Raw genomic sequence first — 12926 nt, 5'->3', positions numbered from 1 at the left:
GTGAACTACCGCACTGTACTGTGTCTGCTGCTAATATAGACTGGTTGATATTTAAAGAGATATTAGTAGTATACAACAATACTATACTGGTGGTCAGGCACTGGTCACCACTCCTGCAGCAAAAGTGTGCACTGTTAATTAATATAATTGTACTCCTGGCTCCTGCTAACAACCTGCAGTGCTCCCCAGTCTCCCCCACAATTAATTATAAGCTTTTAATTTATACATTGATGACTGTGCAGCACACTGGGCTGAGCTGAGTGCACACAGACTGAGTCACACTGTGTGACTGACTGTGCTGTGTATCGTTTTTTTTTTCAGGCAGAGAACGGATATAGCAGAGAGAAGTGAACGGATATATTATATTAAATAAAAGTTAACTAGCAACTGCACTGGTCACTGACTGTGGTAAACTAACTCTGTCTGCGACTCTGCACAATCTCTCTCTCTCTATCTAATCTATCTCTATTCTAATGGAGAGGACGCCAGACACGTCCTCTCCCTATCAATCTCAATGCACGAGTGAAAATGGCGGCGACGCGCGGCTCCTTATATAGAATCCGAGTCTCGCGATAGAATCCGAGCCTCGCGAGAATCCGACAGCGTCATGATGACGTTCGGGCGCGCTCGGGTTAACCGAGCAAGGCGGGAAGATCCGAGTCGCTCGGACCCGTGAAAAAAAACATGAAGTTCGGGCGGGTTCGGATTCCGAGGAACCGAACCCGCTCATCTCTAGTATATACCTGTAGTCTTATTACTGGTTTATCACAATAGCTTGTTATGTCGACTTTACTATTATTCTTATTTAATATGATGATTAGGACGTGCAAAGTTTTTCTAAAAAAATAACAATTTCTGTTATTGTCCTTTACTTCTAGTGTCCCTAGGAGAAGATCTCGTCCTCACCTTGTCAGAGTTTGATGATGCTTTACAAGACTTCACAAGAGGACCATGTAATTTTGAGGAACATCTTAAAAAGCTAAAACAACAGCATCAGGCAACACTTAATCATAGCAGTAGTGATTCAGAAAGTAAGGCAACAAGTAATTAATCAAGCTGCATTTAGTCTGATGACTTATGATTATATGCAGTGTGGGGGACACATGTATGCGACTTATCAGGCAATTGGATCTATCCTGGTTACTTTTTTCCCTTCACAAGCCATGGTGGGCTAGGCCAGGCGCATGGGCTGCACTCAGCCTATTGACATTGGGGCTACTTCAGATGTGGTTGAAGTAGCTACCACTGCTGTTCCTTGGAAACTCTGTATGTAAATGCAACAGGAGGCATTATAAGTAGAAACCTCCTTCTGCAATAGTGATCCAAGCTGCATCAGGCGGCATGCAGCACACATGGGATACCGCAAGCTGCCCATCGCAGATCCTCGTAAGGATCCTGGCCTCGTCACCCCCCCTAAACAATGGCGTCACGCCTCCATTTTCAATCGCTGACAGTTTGATGCCATATGGCATCCTGTGTCACTGGACCCATTTGCACACAAGCAGAATCGGTCATGCGTATACGCAGAGTACTTTGTGTATCAGGATGCAGATACTTCGGGATCTGAAGCAGCACTATAGTGCAGCAGCATGAAACCATTTAATTTAGTCACAGCCTTTTGCTAAGCACATGTGCAGCCCCGCATCCTGTCTTCCTCTATTGACCCTCGTCCCCCAGCTTCAATGTGACTGGCTTCCTACTTCACTGTGACAGCATGGGGCACATTATATTATAGTAATAAGAAATAGTAATAAGCACATTATAGTATAAATTAATAGGCAAGTAGTAGGCCAATGATGAAGTAATCAGAGGCCCGTAAATGCTCAAAGCCCAGTCCAACCTACAGTATACCATATGCTTTAATCATATTAAAGGAGGTGCAGGTGGGGATGGGCAATAAATGAAGCCACACGTGTCATGCCTACCCCCGATTCCTTCTTCACCTCCATTTTTGCTTGTCTCTACATCCATTTGTGTCCTGTTTGTTTCAACTCCCCCTGTTTCTGTGTAGCCCCTTTGTTTTTGTCCTTGCAAACCCCCCTATTCTTCCCTGTTATGAATCATACAATAATACTTTTTTTAATACATTTCTTAAAGTCAGAACCTTTAATTCCATCTATAACAGCCGTCTTTCCAATAATGCTATATATATATATATATATATACATATATATACATATATATATGCCTATTTACAGTGGTGTATCTATAATGGGTGCAGTGTGTGCAGTGCCAGATTAAGGTCCAGATGGGCCTGGAGCTGAAATTTATACAGGGCCTATTTGTTATGATTCCCGTACTCCAGACCAGAGGAGATCTTATGGCAGAGGTCTGAGTACTGGAAAGATATGCTGGTTACGGGAGCAGGAAAGCCTAGTAACCCCTGGCGCCCTAACTCCGTTGTCTCGCCCGTGTTATCAGAAATCCCCTGCGAGACTATGGTTGCTTGAGCCCATGGCAGCCGCGTTTGAAGGGCGGATTATGTCTGCCCAACTTCGATGCCCCCTCAGGTCTTAATGGGAGACAAAGGGAAATCCGAGACAGGGTGATAACAAGGGGCCCTCTGACTAAGCAACCAGGCCATGGGCTACAAGCTAACTAACTTAAACCAAAAGTATGTGCGGACAAACCGCCAGGGAAAAGGACAACCAAAGATCCACTGATCCGTTACTCCTATCCAGCACCGCTGGATACCAGAGTGGATTAGTGGGAGCGGAATCCTCCGCAAAAGCTCCGGAACACAATGAAACTAAATAATAAACAGTAAGCGGTCAAGCCGCAACACACGGCTACGCCGCGACTCACGAACACCACAGGATGTTAAAGGTGCTCGGTCGGACTCCAGGAATAGATGACAACTTCCGAGTACAGGACCACTGAGGACAGGAACAACCGGATTGAGCAGGACTGGAAACTCTCTGTAACTGACACAGCAAACAGGAAGCTATCACCGGCGTCTGTGAGAAGTCCTGAGAGTGCTTAAATTTGTGAGCCCTCCAATCAAGATCCAGACAGGGTAATCACATAATCATGCCGTGCAGCTGCATGCTGTACGGCCAGGATACAATTGAACTGATTAATTAAGACCCAGCAACGGGGAACGCGGTCCGAGCGTGGCGTCCCCGTTGCTAGGGTCTGAGCGGCTCCGTGCGCCCGGCGTCTAGCGTTGCTAGGGAGCCGGCGGCTGTCTGCCTGCGGCGTCCCTAGTTGCTAGGCGCCGGGCCGCACTGACGGGCGGACCCTCGGCGCCTAACAGTACCCCCCCCTTGAGGAGGGGTCAAGGAACCCCTAAGGCCAGGTTTCTGAGGAAATTCTCGAAAAAATGCCCTTTTGAGCCTCGGGGCATGGAGATCCTCATCCAGGACCCAAGACCTTTCTTCTGGACCATAACCTCTCCAATGTACCAAAAAATAAAGCCGACCCCGGGACAACTTGGAATCGAGAACCTTCTCCACCAAGAACTCCTGCTGACCCTGTACATCTATTGGTGATTTCCCCTGAGAGATCTTGCGAGGAAATCTACTGGACGAAACATATGGTTTTAACAAGGAGCAATGGAAGGTATTTCCGATCCGTAAAGTTTTTGGTAAACGTAACCGGAAAGCAACTGGATTGACTTTTTTGATAATATGAAATGGTCCAATAAATTTAGGACCCAATCTGGCTGAGGTTTGTCGAAGTTTAATGTTGCGAGTCGACAACCATACCCTATCTCCTACTTTAAAAGTGCACGGCCGCCGGAGCCTGTCAGAAAAATTTTTCTCCCGAAATGCCGCTTTTCTGAGAGCCAGGTGCACTTTTCTCCAAATGAGTTTGAGATGAGAGGTCAAGGTCAGTGAGGAGACAGAGGAATGTTGAAAAAAGGAATTAGCTCTGGGGTGAAAACCAAAAACTGTAAAAAATGGAGACACATTGGTGGAGGAATGACAGGCATTGTTGTAAGCAAACTCCGCCAACGGAAGAAACTCAGACCAGTCATTTTGGAGTTTGGCCGAGTACAAACGCAAATATTGTTTTAATGATTGATTAACTCGCTCAGTCTGCCCGTTGGATTGGGGATGGTAGCCAGACGTTAAAGATAATTTCATCTTTAATGAGGCACAAAAAGACTTCCAAAATTGTGCAATGAATTGTGGACCCCGATCAGAGACAATATCAGTGGGTAACCCATGGAGTCTGAAAACATGGCGGAGGAACAAGACTGCCAATCCCTGGGCAGATGGCAATCGGGGAAGAGCAATGAAATGGGCCATTTTGCTAAAACGGTCCACTACCACCCATATGACTCGGCATCCGGCTGACAGAGGGAGGTCCACCACAAAATCCATGGAAATATGAGACCATGGCCTAAGAGGAACATTCAAGGGCATAAGTTGACCGATAGGCAAGGAACGGGGAACCTTATGCTGTGCACAGACCTGACAAGAAAAAACAAACTCCTTAATGTCTTTGGAAAGACCAGGCCACCATACCGAGCGGGAAACTAATTCAAAAGTTTTGGCGATCCCCGGATGCCCGGCAACTTTGCTATCATGAAACTCCGTCAAAACAGTTGCTCTCAAAAACTCGGGGACATAAAGACGACCAGCAGGAGTATTTCCAGGAGCTTGATGTTGAAGCTGCTTTAACTGGGTAAATAAATCTTGTGTGAGGCCTGCCCGAATGACTGAAGACGGAAGTATGGGAGTAACAGGACTGTTGTCTTGAACTGGAAGAAAACTGCGTGACAGGGCATCTGCCTTGGTATTCTTGGAACCTGGCCTGAAGGTGATAATGAACTTGAAACGGGTAAAAAATAAAGCCCAACGAGCTTGCCGGGCATTCAGCCGTTTAGCTGATTCAATGTATTGAAGATTTTTGTGATCAGTCAAAACTGAAATGGTATGAGTGGCTCCTTCAAGCCAATGCCTCCACTCCTCGAAAGCCCATTTAATAGCCAGTAATTCCCGGTTACCAACATCGTAGTTGGATTCAGCAGATGAGAATTTCCTGGACATAAAGGCACAAGGATGTAATTCTAGAGAATCCGGATCCTTCTGAGATAGGATAGCCCCTACTCCAACCTCCGAGGCATCAACCTCAACAATGAAAGGCAATTCTGGGTTGGGATGTCTGAGGACTGGGGCTGAGACAAAGGCTTGTTTCAAGGCCTGAAAAGATAACTCCGCTTCACGTGACCAGTTGGTAGGATCTGCTCCCTTCTTAGTCAGTGCCACAATGGGAGCAACTAGGTCGGAGAAAGAGTGAATAAATCTTCTATAGTAATTCGCAAACCCTAAAAAGCGCTGAATTGCTTTTAAGTTGGTGGGTTGCGCCCAACTAAGGATGGCTTGGAGCTTCTTTGGTTCCATACAGAATCCCCGAGGGGAAATGATGTACCCTAAAAAGGATACCTCCGTGACATGAAATTCACACTTCTCCAGCTTGGCATATAGGTGATTTTCACGTAATTTTTTTAGAACCTGACGCACCTGGGTAACATGTTGTTCTATAGAGTCAGAATATATCAAAATATCGTCTAAGTAGACTACAACGAATCTTCCAAGAAATTCACGGAGCACATCGTTAATGAGATCCTGGAAAACTGCCGGAGCGTTAGACAGGCCGAATGGCATAACCAGATACTCATAGTGACCCGACTGAGTACTGAATGCCGTTTTCCACTCATCCCCTGACTTGATCCGGATGAGGTTATATGCTCCTCTCAGGTCAATCTTAGAAAAAATCACAGCCGAACGTAGCTGATCAAAGATGACAGAAATCAGCGGCAAAGGGTAAGTATTTTTTACTGAGATCTTATTCAAGGCTCTAAAGTCAATGCAAGGTCTGAGTGATCCATCCTTCTTCTCCACGAAGAAGAAGCCTGCACTTAAAGGGGATTTAGATGGCCTGATAAATCCTTTCCCTAGGCTTTCTTTAACATACTCATTCATGGCCACAGTTTCAGGTCCGGACAATGCATATAACCTTCCCTTAGGCAAAGTGGCACCAGGAATTAGCTCAATAGCACAATCATCAGGCCTATGGGGAGGCAGAATGTCCGCATTGCCCTTGGAAAATACATCAACAAAATCCTGGTATTCCACAGGAATGGGTGCGGGAATGACAGCAGCTATTCTGATGGGAAACGTAATACATTCCTTATTACAGATGGTACCCCATTGTGAGATCTCCCCCGACTGCCAATCAATGATGGGATTATGAAAGGCCAGCCAAGGGTGACCCAGAACCACTGGAACTGCTGGGCAATGGGTAAGGAAAAACTCAATTTTTTCAGAATGCAGAGCTCCTACCGAAAGTAGAACAGGAGGTGTACAGAGAGAAATAACCCCATTGGACAAGGGACTCCCATCTAAACCATGCATGGTGATACACCTACCCAAGGCTAACTGAGGAATACCTAAGGCCTTGGCCCATGTTAAATCCATAAAGTTCCCTGCAGCTCCACTGTCCACAAAAGCCGAGACCGAGGAACAGAGGCTGCCAAAGGAAACTTTAGCTGGGACTAACAGTGAATTATTTGAGGAGATAAGCTGCAGACCAAAGTGAACCCCCTCACAAATCACTTGGTCGAGGCGTTTCCCGACTTGTTCGGACAACTACGGGCAAAATGTCCCTTACCTTCACAGTATAAACAAAGACCAGAATTTTGCCTTCTGGTTCTTTCTTCAGGAGACAGTTTGGAGAGGCCTATCTGCATGGGCTCCTCTATGTCCACAGGAATGGAAAAAACACAAGGAGTAGACCCGACAGATGCTCCTTTTTCAGCCCTCCGCTCTCTGAGACGACGATCAATCTTAATAGAGAGCTCCATGAGTTTATCGAGAGTCTCAGGAGCGGGATACTGAAGGAGACTGTCTTTTATAGACTCGGATAAGCCGAGGCGAAACTGACTGCGCAGGGCTGGGTCATTCCATCCACAGTCGTTCGACCAACGGCGAAACTCCGTACAATAAATCTCTGCGGGATTCCTACCCTGTCTGAGAGCACGCAACTGACTCTCGGCGGATGCCTCTCTATCAGGGTCGTCATACAATAGTCCTAAAGACCCCAGAAAGGCGTCTACAGACAATAAAGCCGGATCGTCTGTTCTTAAACCAAAAGCCCAGGTCTGAGGATCCCCCTGAAGTAAAGAAATAATAATTCCAACCCGCTGAGATTCCGTACCTGAAGAGACTGGTCTTAAACGAAAATAAAGTTTACAAGACTCTTTAAAATTAAAAAACTGCTTTCTATCCCCAGAAAAACGGTCAGGCAAATGCATTTTTGGTTCAGGAATGACCCTCGGGGAAGTCCGTAACAGATCTTCCTGTGACCTCACCCGAAGGGACAGATCCTGAACCATCTGAGTAAGTTCTTGAATCTGGCTAACTAGAAGCTGGCCAGGATTTGGCCCAACACCGGTGGGATTCATGAGGCCGACAAATCTTCCAACTGAATAAGGGAAAAAAATTAAATCCTGTTTAATTTTAAATTTTAGTCTGGCCGGTGATAATGTTATGATTCCCGTACTCCAGACCAGAGGAGATCTTATGGCAGAGGTCTGAGTACTGGAAAGATATGCTGGTTACGGGAGCAGGAAAGCCTAGTAACCCCTGGCGCCCTAACTCCGTTGTCTCGCCCGTGTTATCAGAAATCCCCTGCGAGACTATGGTTGCTTGAGCCCATGGCAGCCGCGTTTGAAGGGCGGATTATGTCTGCCCAACTTCGATGCCCCCTCAGGTCTTAATGGGAGACAAAGGGAAATCCGAGACAGGGTGATAACAAGGGGCCCTCTGACTAAGCAACCAGGCCAGGGGCTACAAGCTAACTAACTTAAACCAAAAGTATGTGCGGACAAACCGCCAGGGAAAAGGACAACCAAAGATCCACTGATCCGTTACTCCTATCCAGCACCGCTGGATACCAGAGTGGATTAGTGGGAGCGGAATCCTCCGCAAAAGCTCCGGAACACAATGAAACTAAATAATAAACAGTAAGCGGTCAAGCCGCAACACACGGCTACGCCGCGACTCACGAACACCACAGGATGTTAAAGGTGCTCGGTTGGACTCCAGGAATAGATGACAACTTCCGAGTACAGGACCACTGAGGACAGGAACAACCGGATTGAGCAGGACTGGAAACTCTCTGTAACTGACACAGCAAACAGGAAGCTATCACCGGCGTCTGTGAGAAGTCCTGAGAGTGCTTAAATTTGGGAGCCCTCCAATCAAGATCCAGACAGGGTAATCACATAATCATGCCGTGCAGCTGCATGCTGTACGGCCAGGATACAATTGAACTGATTAATTAAGACCCAGCAACGGGAACGCGGTCCGAGCGTGGCGTCCCCGTTGCTAGGGTCTGAGCGGCTCCGTGCGCCCGGCGTCTAGCGTTGCTAGGGAGCCGGCGGCTGTCTGCCTGCGGCGTCCCTAGTTGCTAGGCGCCGGGCCGCACTGACGGGCGGACCCTCGGCGCCTAACACTATTGTGCGCTGCTACAGGGGGTGTGACCAGCATGGTGGGGGAAGTGACTACTGATATGGGGGAGTGGTCTATACCATGGGGTGTGACTAGCACCATGGTTGGCATAGCTACCCACCTTCCTTCACCCACTTCAATCTCCTTCCTCTTTTTGCTTATATGAAGCATACACAAACAGTCTAAACCCCCCCCCCCCCCCAAAAAAAAAAAAAAAACAGCTTTCCTGTAAACTAATCAAGGTTTTCTGGGAAGGGTAGGTCCCAGTATAGGATCCTTCAAAAATATACTCCAGTGTTTCGTTATTATTTTCGGCATCTTATTTGCATCTCTATTATATTGAGTTATGAAGGGTCTAATCTGGTTTCTATCATCGGGGACACTAGGAGGTTTTTTCCTAATAAGATCATCTCTGGATTGTTTTGAGGCATTTTCTCTAGCCTCCTATAGTAAGGTCACATTATACCCGCTCTCCACAAATCTTTCTAGCAGAGTAGCTGATTGTTCCCAATATCCTCTCATATCGCTACAATTCTTCCTTATCCTAACGAACTGCGAATATGGAACTCCAGTCTTCCACACTGGATGATGACAACTTGTCTGTGGAATATAGCTATTTGCATCTACAGATTTAAAAAAGTTTTTTGTGGTAACTCCTATATCAAAACCTTTCAGTTCCAAATCCAGATAATCGATGGTAACTTTGTCTATCTTATAGGTAAATTTAAGATTATAGTCATTAATATTCAGATACTCCATAAATTTGTCCACACGATCTTGGTCACCTTGCCATATAAATAGAAGATCGTCTATATATCTTTGGTAAAGTCTGATATTCAAAATCTCATATTCTGTATCATATATGTATTTACCTTCCCATTCCCCCATCAACAAGCTCACATATGATGGGGCGAATTTTGTCCCCATTGCAGTGCCTTGTTTTTGTAGGAAATAGGAACCATTAAATAAAAAAAAATATACTCCAAGATAAATTTGATGCAATCCATAATGAATGTGATTTCTATCTATGTATTATTAGAATCCCTACTTAGTATGCCCCTAACATCCTCTATTCCCCTATCATGTGGGATGGAGGAATAGAGAGCCTGGACGTCCACAGTTAACCACCTGTCATTACAAGACCAGACATAATCCTCAACCAATCTCAATAGACTAGTAGAGTCTTTTAAAAGAGACTTATTTAATTTAATATACGGTTGTAACTTTAAATCAATATAATGTGAAAGGTTAGATGTTAGGGAGTTTACCCCCGCTATAATGGGACATCCTAGTGGATGCACCTTATTCTTATGTTCCTTAGGCAACTGATAAAATATAGGCATTGTAAGGAATTTTTTATTAAGATAATCGAATTCCTCATTACAAAGTAAATTATTACCTCTGGCCGCTGATAAAAGTTTGTATAGGGAATCTTGAAAATCAGTATATGGATCTTTATCTAATCTCATATAGGTCTGTTCATCATTCAGTATTTTAGAAGATTTTTCGGCTGCGGAAAGTTCTTTATTTGATAAGTCCTGTCTCACACTTCCCTGATGTAATGGAGGTGCTCTTATTTTTTGGGGGGTGTTTTCTGCCTCCTCTACTTCCCCGTCTTCCTCTAGATCACAGGTTCTCAAACTCGGTCCTCAGGACCCCACATAGTGCATATTTTGCAGGTCTCCTCACAGAATCACAAGTGAAATCATTAGCTCCACCTGTGGACCTTTTAAAATGTGTCAGTGAGTAATTAATACACCTGTGCACTTGCTGGGTTTACCTGCAAAACATGCACTGTGTGGGGTCCTGAGGACCGAGTTTGAGAACCCCTGCTCTAGATACTATGTTTTTGTACCCTGGGAGATTTCCTTCACCATTATCTCCTATGGTTTCTGTCTTACAGGATAGCGAGTAGTCCTTCGCTCTCCCAAAAAATGTCTATGTTCAAACACTTGGGGGGAAGGAGATCTTAAATTATCATATCGATTATAGTGTGATAGTATACGGTCCCTATACTTTTCAGCATGAGAGTGTAATCTCTCTCTTTGTCTATACTGATATGAAGGTATTCTCTCTGAGTTTGATTATAATAAGGTAACCTCTTTCTTCCATAGGGGGACCGATTACTAGGTCTCCCTCTCTGCCTATAGTCTACTGTTTGCCAATCATAGTGACAACGTTCAATTTGATTCTCTTTCAAAAAGTGATTATCTGTTTAAGACCAATTCTGGATATTGCCATTCTTATAATCATTCTTATCTCTAGTATATTTCCTTTGTTTCTAGTGACAATCTAATTTTCCAAATGATCTAATTTTGACAGTAAATCACTAACATCTTTCTTATATTCTGCACTATTTTCAAATATTTCCATTGTGGATTCTAATTTCGTGATCAAGTTTTATTAATTCCTTTTTGCGCTCATTAATGATTAAGCTCATTAATTTTGTAGAGCAGTCATCAAGGACCGTGTTCTATTCGGACATAAAACTTTCACTCATTACCAAAGGTGGGTGCTTTAATTAATCTTAAACCCCTCGGAATTCTACACACTTCAATATATTTCTGAAGGGTGATGATATCATACCATCCTTTCATTTCTTTAGTAGAGAGTTTTACCATAATGTTAAGTTATCCATAATAATCCTCCTCATATTCCTCCATAGACCCAGATTGATCATCTTCCATAAAAATATGTTTAACTGTCTGAGATCTTTTTATTCTATCCTTAAAAACAGGCATATTTCACAGCAGCAATTACGTGTAACTAGCACACAGAAATGGAATAGAACAATTTTACCCTTATCTCGCACAGTGATATGGCTGCACCTCACAAAAAATCCTCCAGCTAGTAGAGAATCAGATGAACACAATAGATACAGTTTCTGAGGGCGCACAATAAAATATTACTATTTTTCCAAACTTTTGACCTGCAAACCAGTTTACCTTAAAAAAGTATTTTATTAAAATCTAGTCATATGTAGTTAGTGGTATAACCTCACATACCATAATACAGAAGAAATTCATTTTACAAAAGCAATGATAAAATAGTCATTACTCAATCGTTCAGATGAAACTGTCCATAAAACCCAACACATTTCGTCCACAGAAAACTTCCTCAGGGGCATAGTTTTTTTTGCTGGATTTTATAAAGAAGGAAAATGAGAAGTAGAGAAAAAACATATATATAAATTTTATGTTTCACAAATTAGATGTACTTTGCCAGACAGAAAGAATATGGACCGATGGCTATAATATTATGATTAATCAATATATGTTCATTTAACAAAAAATAATATATTACATACATATATAACCGTTCTAGATCCTTAAAGGAAGAACATGTTCACTTCATTAGATATTCCTGCATCGAGAATACTTAAAATACTCAAAATACTCATTGAGAATCTATGGATCTCTTGCTTACAAAAAACTTCATGATGTTTATATGAATTTCTTTCAAAATTCATGTAGGATTACTTACATATAGTTTATAGGGGATCTTATATAATCCAAGAGTGTAAGTGACCAGATGATGTCTGTATTTAATTCAAGATTTTCACTGTACAGAAACCTATAGGTATAGGGTATTATTTATCTTTTACAAATTATTTAATAAATGTAAGAATTCTTTTTGTTTAATTACTTACTCCAGAACCAGAAGACGATGACTGTTTTCAAAGTAGTGTATCAGATAGTAGTGACTGTTCTGAAAGTGGTCAGCCTTCTTTCCCATACAGTAGTGAGGTTTTCACTATATGAAACCTGTTGTCAGGAATCGGCGTTCAGTGTCATCTCATTTACCAGCGCGCAGGTGTGCAGTTCTCCGGAGGTCACAGCCCCAGTTTGCAGCTGCATGAATGCTCTGTCTGCGGGTGCGGTGACCACTGTCATTGTGTACCCCTGAAGTCCATCCGGTGTGTGCCCACCATCTGTGCAGCATGGGCGCCGCCTTGACACAGTGCACAGAGTCTCCTGGCTCCAGTCTTTTGTCTCCAGTGTTTTCCTTACTCCAGTGTCTCCATGGAACTACAGGCTCCAGCCATCCAGCTCTGCTACAACTCCTTCCACAGTCAGCTTCCACCCCTGCATGCAGTAAGAGACTCTCTCCAGGTGCTACTTACCATTCTCACCTGTGTGTTGTTTATCTGCGTTCAGCACTGTCCTATTTCATCTGGCACTTAAAACAACCAGCTTGCAAATTACAAACTGTCTCCTGCTTTGGCCTTGCTTGGCTTTGTGGACTTGTGCTTATATACAGACTGTGTGAATTCATTGCTGTTGGTTTCCAGACCAATCACTGGAGTTACTATTGTCTGTGTTCACTGTCATCAGTTGCATTACCATCATCTGCATATTTGATCCAGTTACCATCGACTTCCAAGTCAACCATCGATGTTTGCCATCGGCTTCCAGGCCGGTCATCACTGTTGTCTATCTCACTGGTTTACAGATCATCACCTGT

At 43.8% G+C, this 12926-nt stretch overlaps 1 protein-coding gene across 3 annotated transcripts in view; it reads left to right on the top strand.

Annotated features, from left to right (window-relative positions):
* The window catches only part of LOC134947588 (regulator of cell cycle RGCC-like), a 156308-nt gene that overhangs the window by 96336 nt on the left and 47046 nt on the right, over window positions 1-12926 (top strand). For 2 of the 3 annotated variants that reach the window (XM_063935598.1, XM_063935599.1), the window contains exon 2: window positions 879-1031. In XM_063935598.1, coding sequence (XP_063791668.1) covers window positions 879-1031 — 153 coding nt within the window. The remainder of the gene's footprint in view (window positions 1-878; window positions 1032-12926) is intronic. The other variant, XM_063935600.1, reaches the window with a different exon arrangement.

This window comes from Pseudophryne corroboree, chromosome 8 (genome assembly GCF_028390025.1).
Source record: "Pseudophryne corroboree isolate aPseCor3 chromosome 8, aPseCor3.hap2, whole genome shotgun sequence".
NCBI lineage: Eukaryota > Metazoa > Chordata > Amphibia > Anura > Myobatrachidae > Pseudophryne > Pseudophryne corroboree.
Note: the sequence above shows the minus strand (reverse complement) of the source record. Positions and strands in the feature narration are given on the sequence as shown.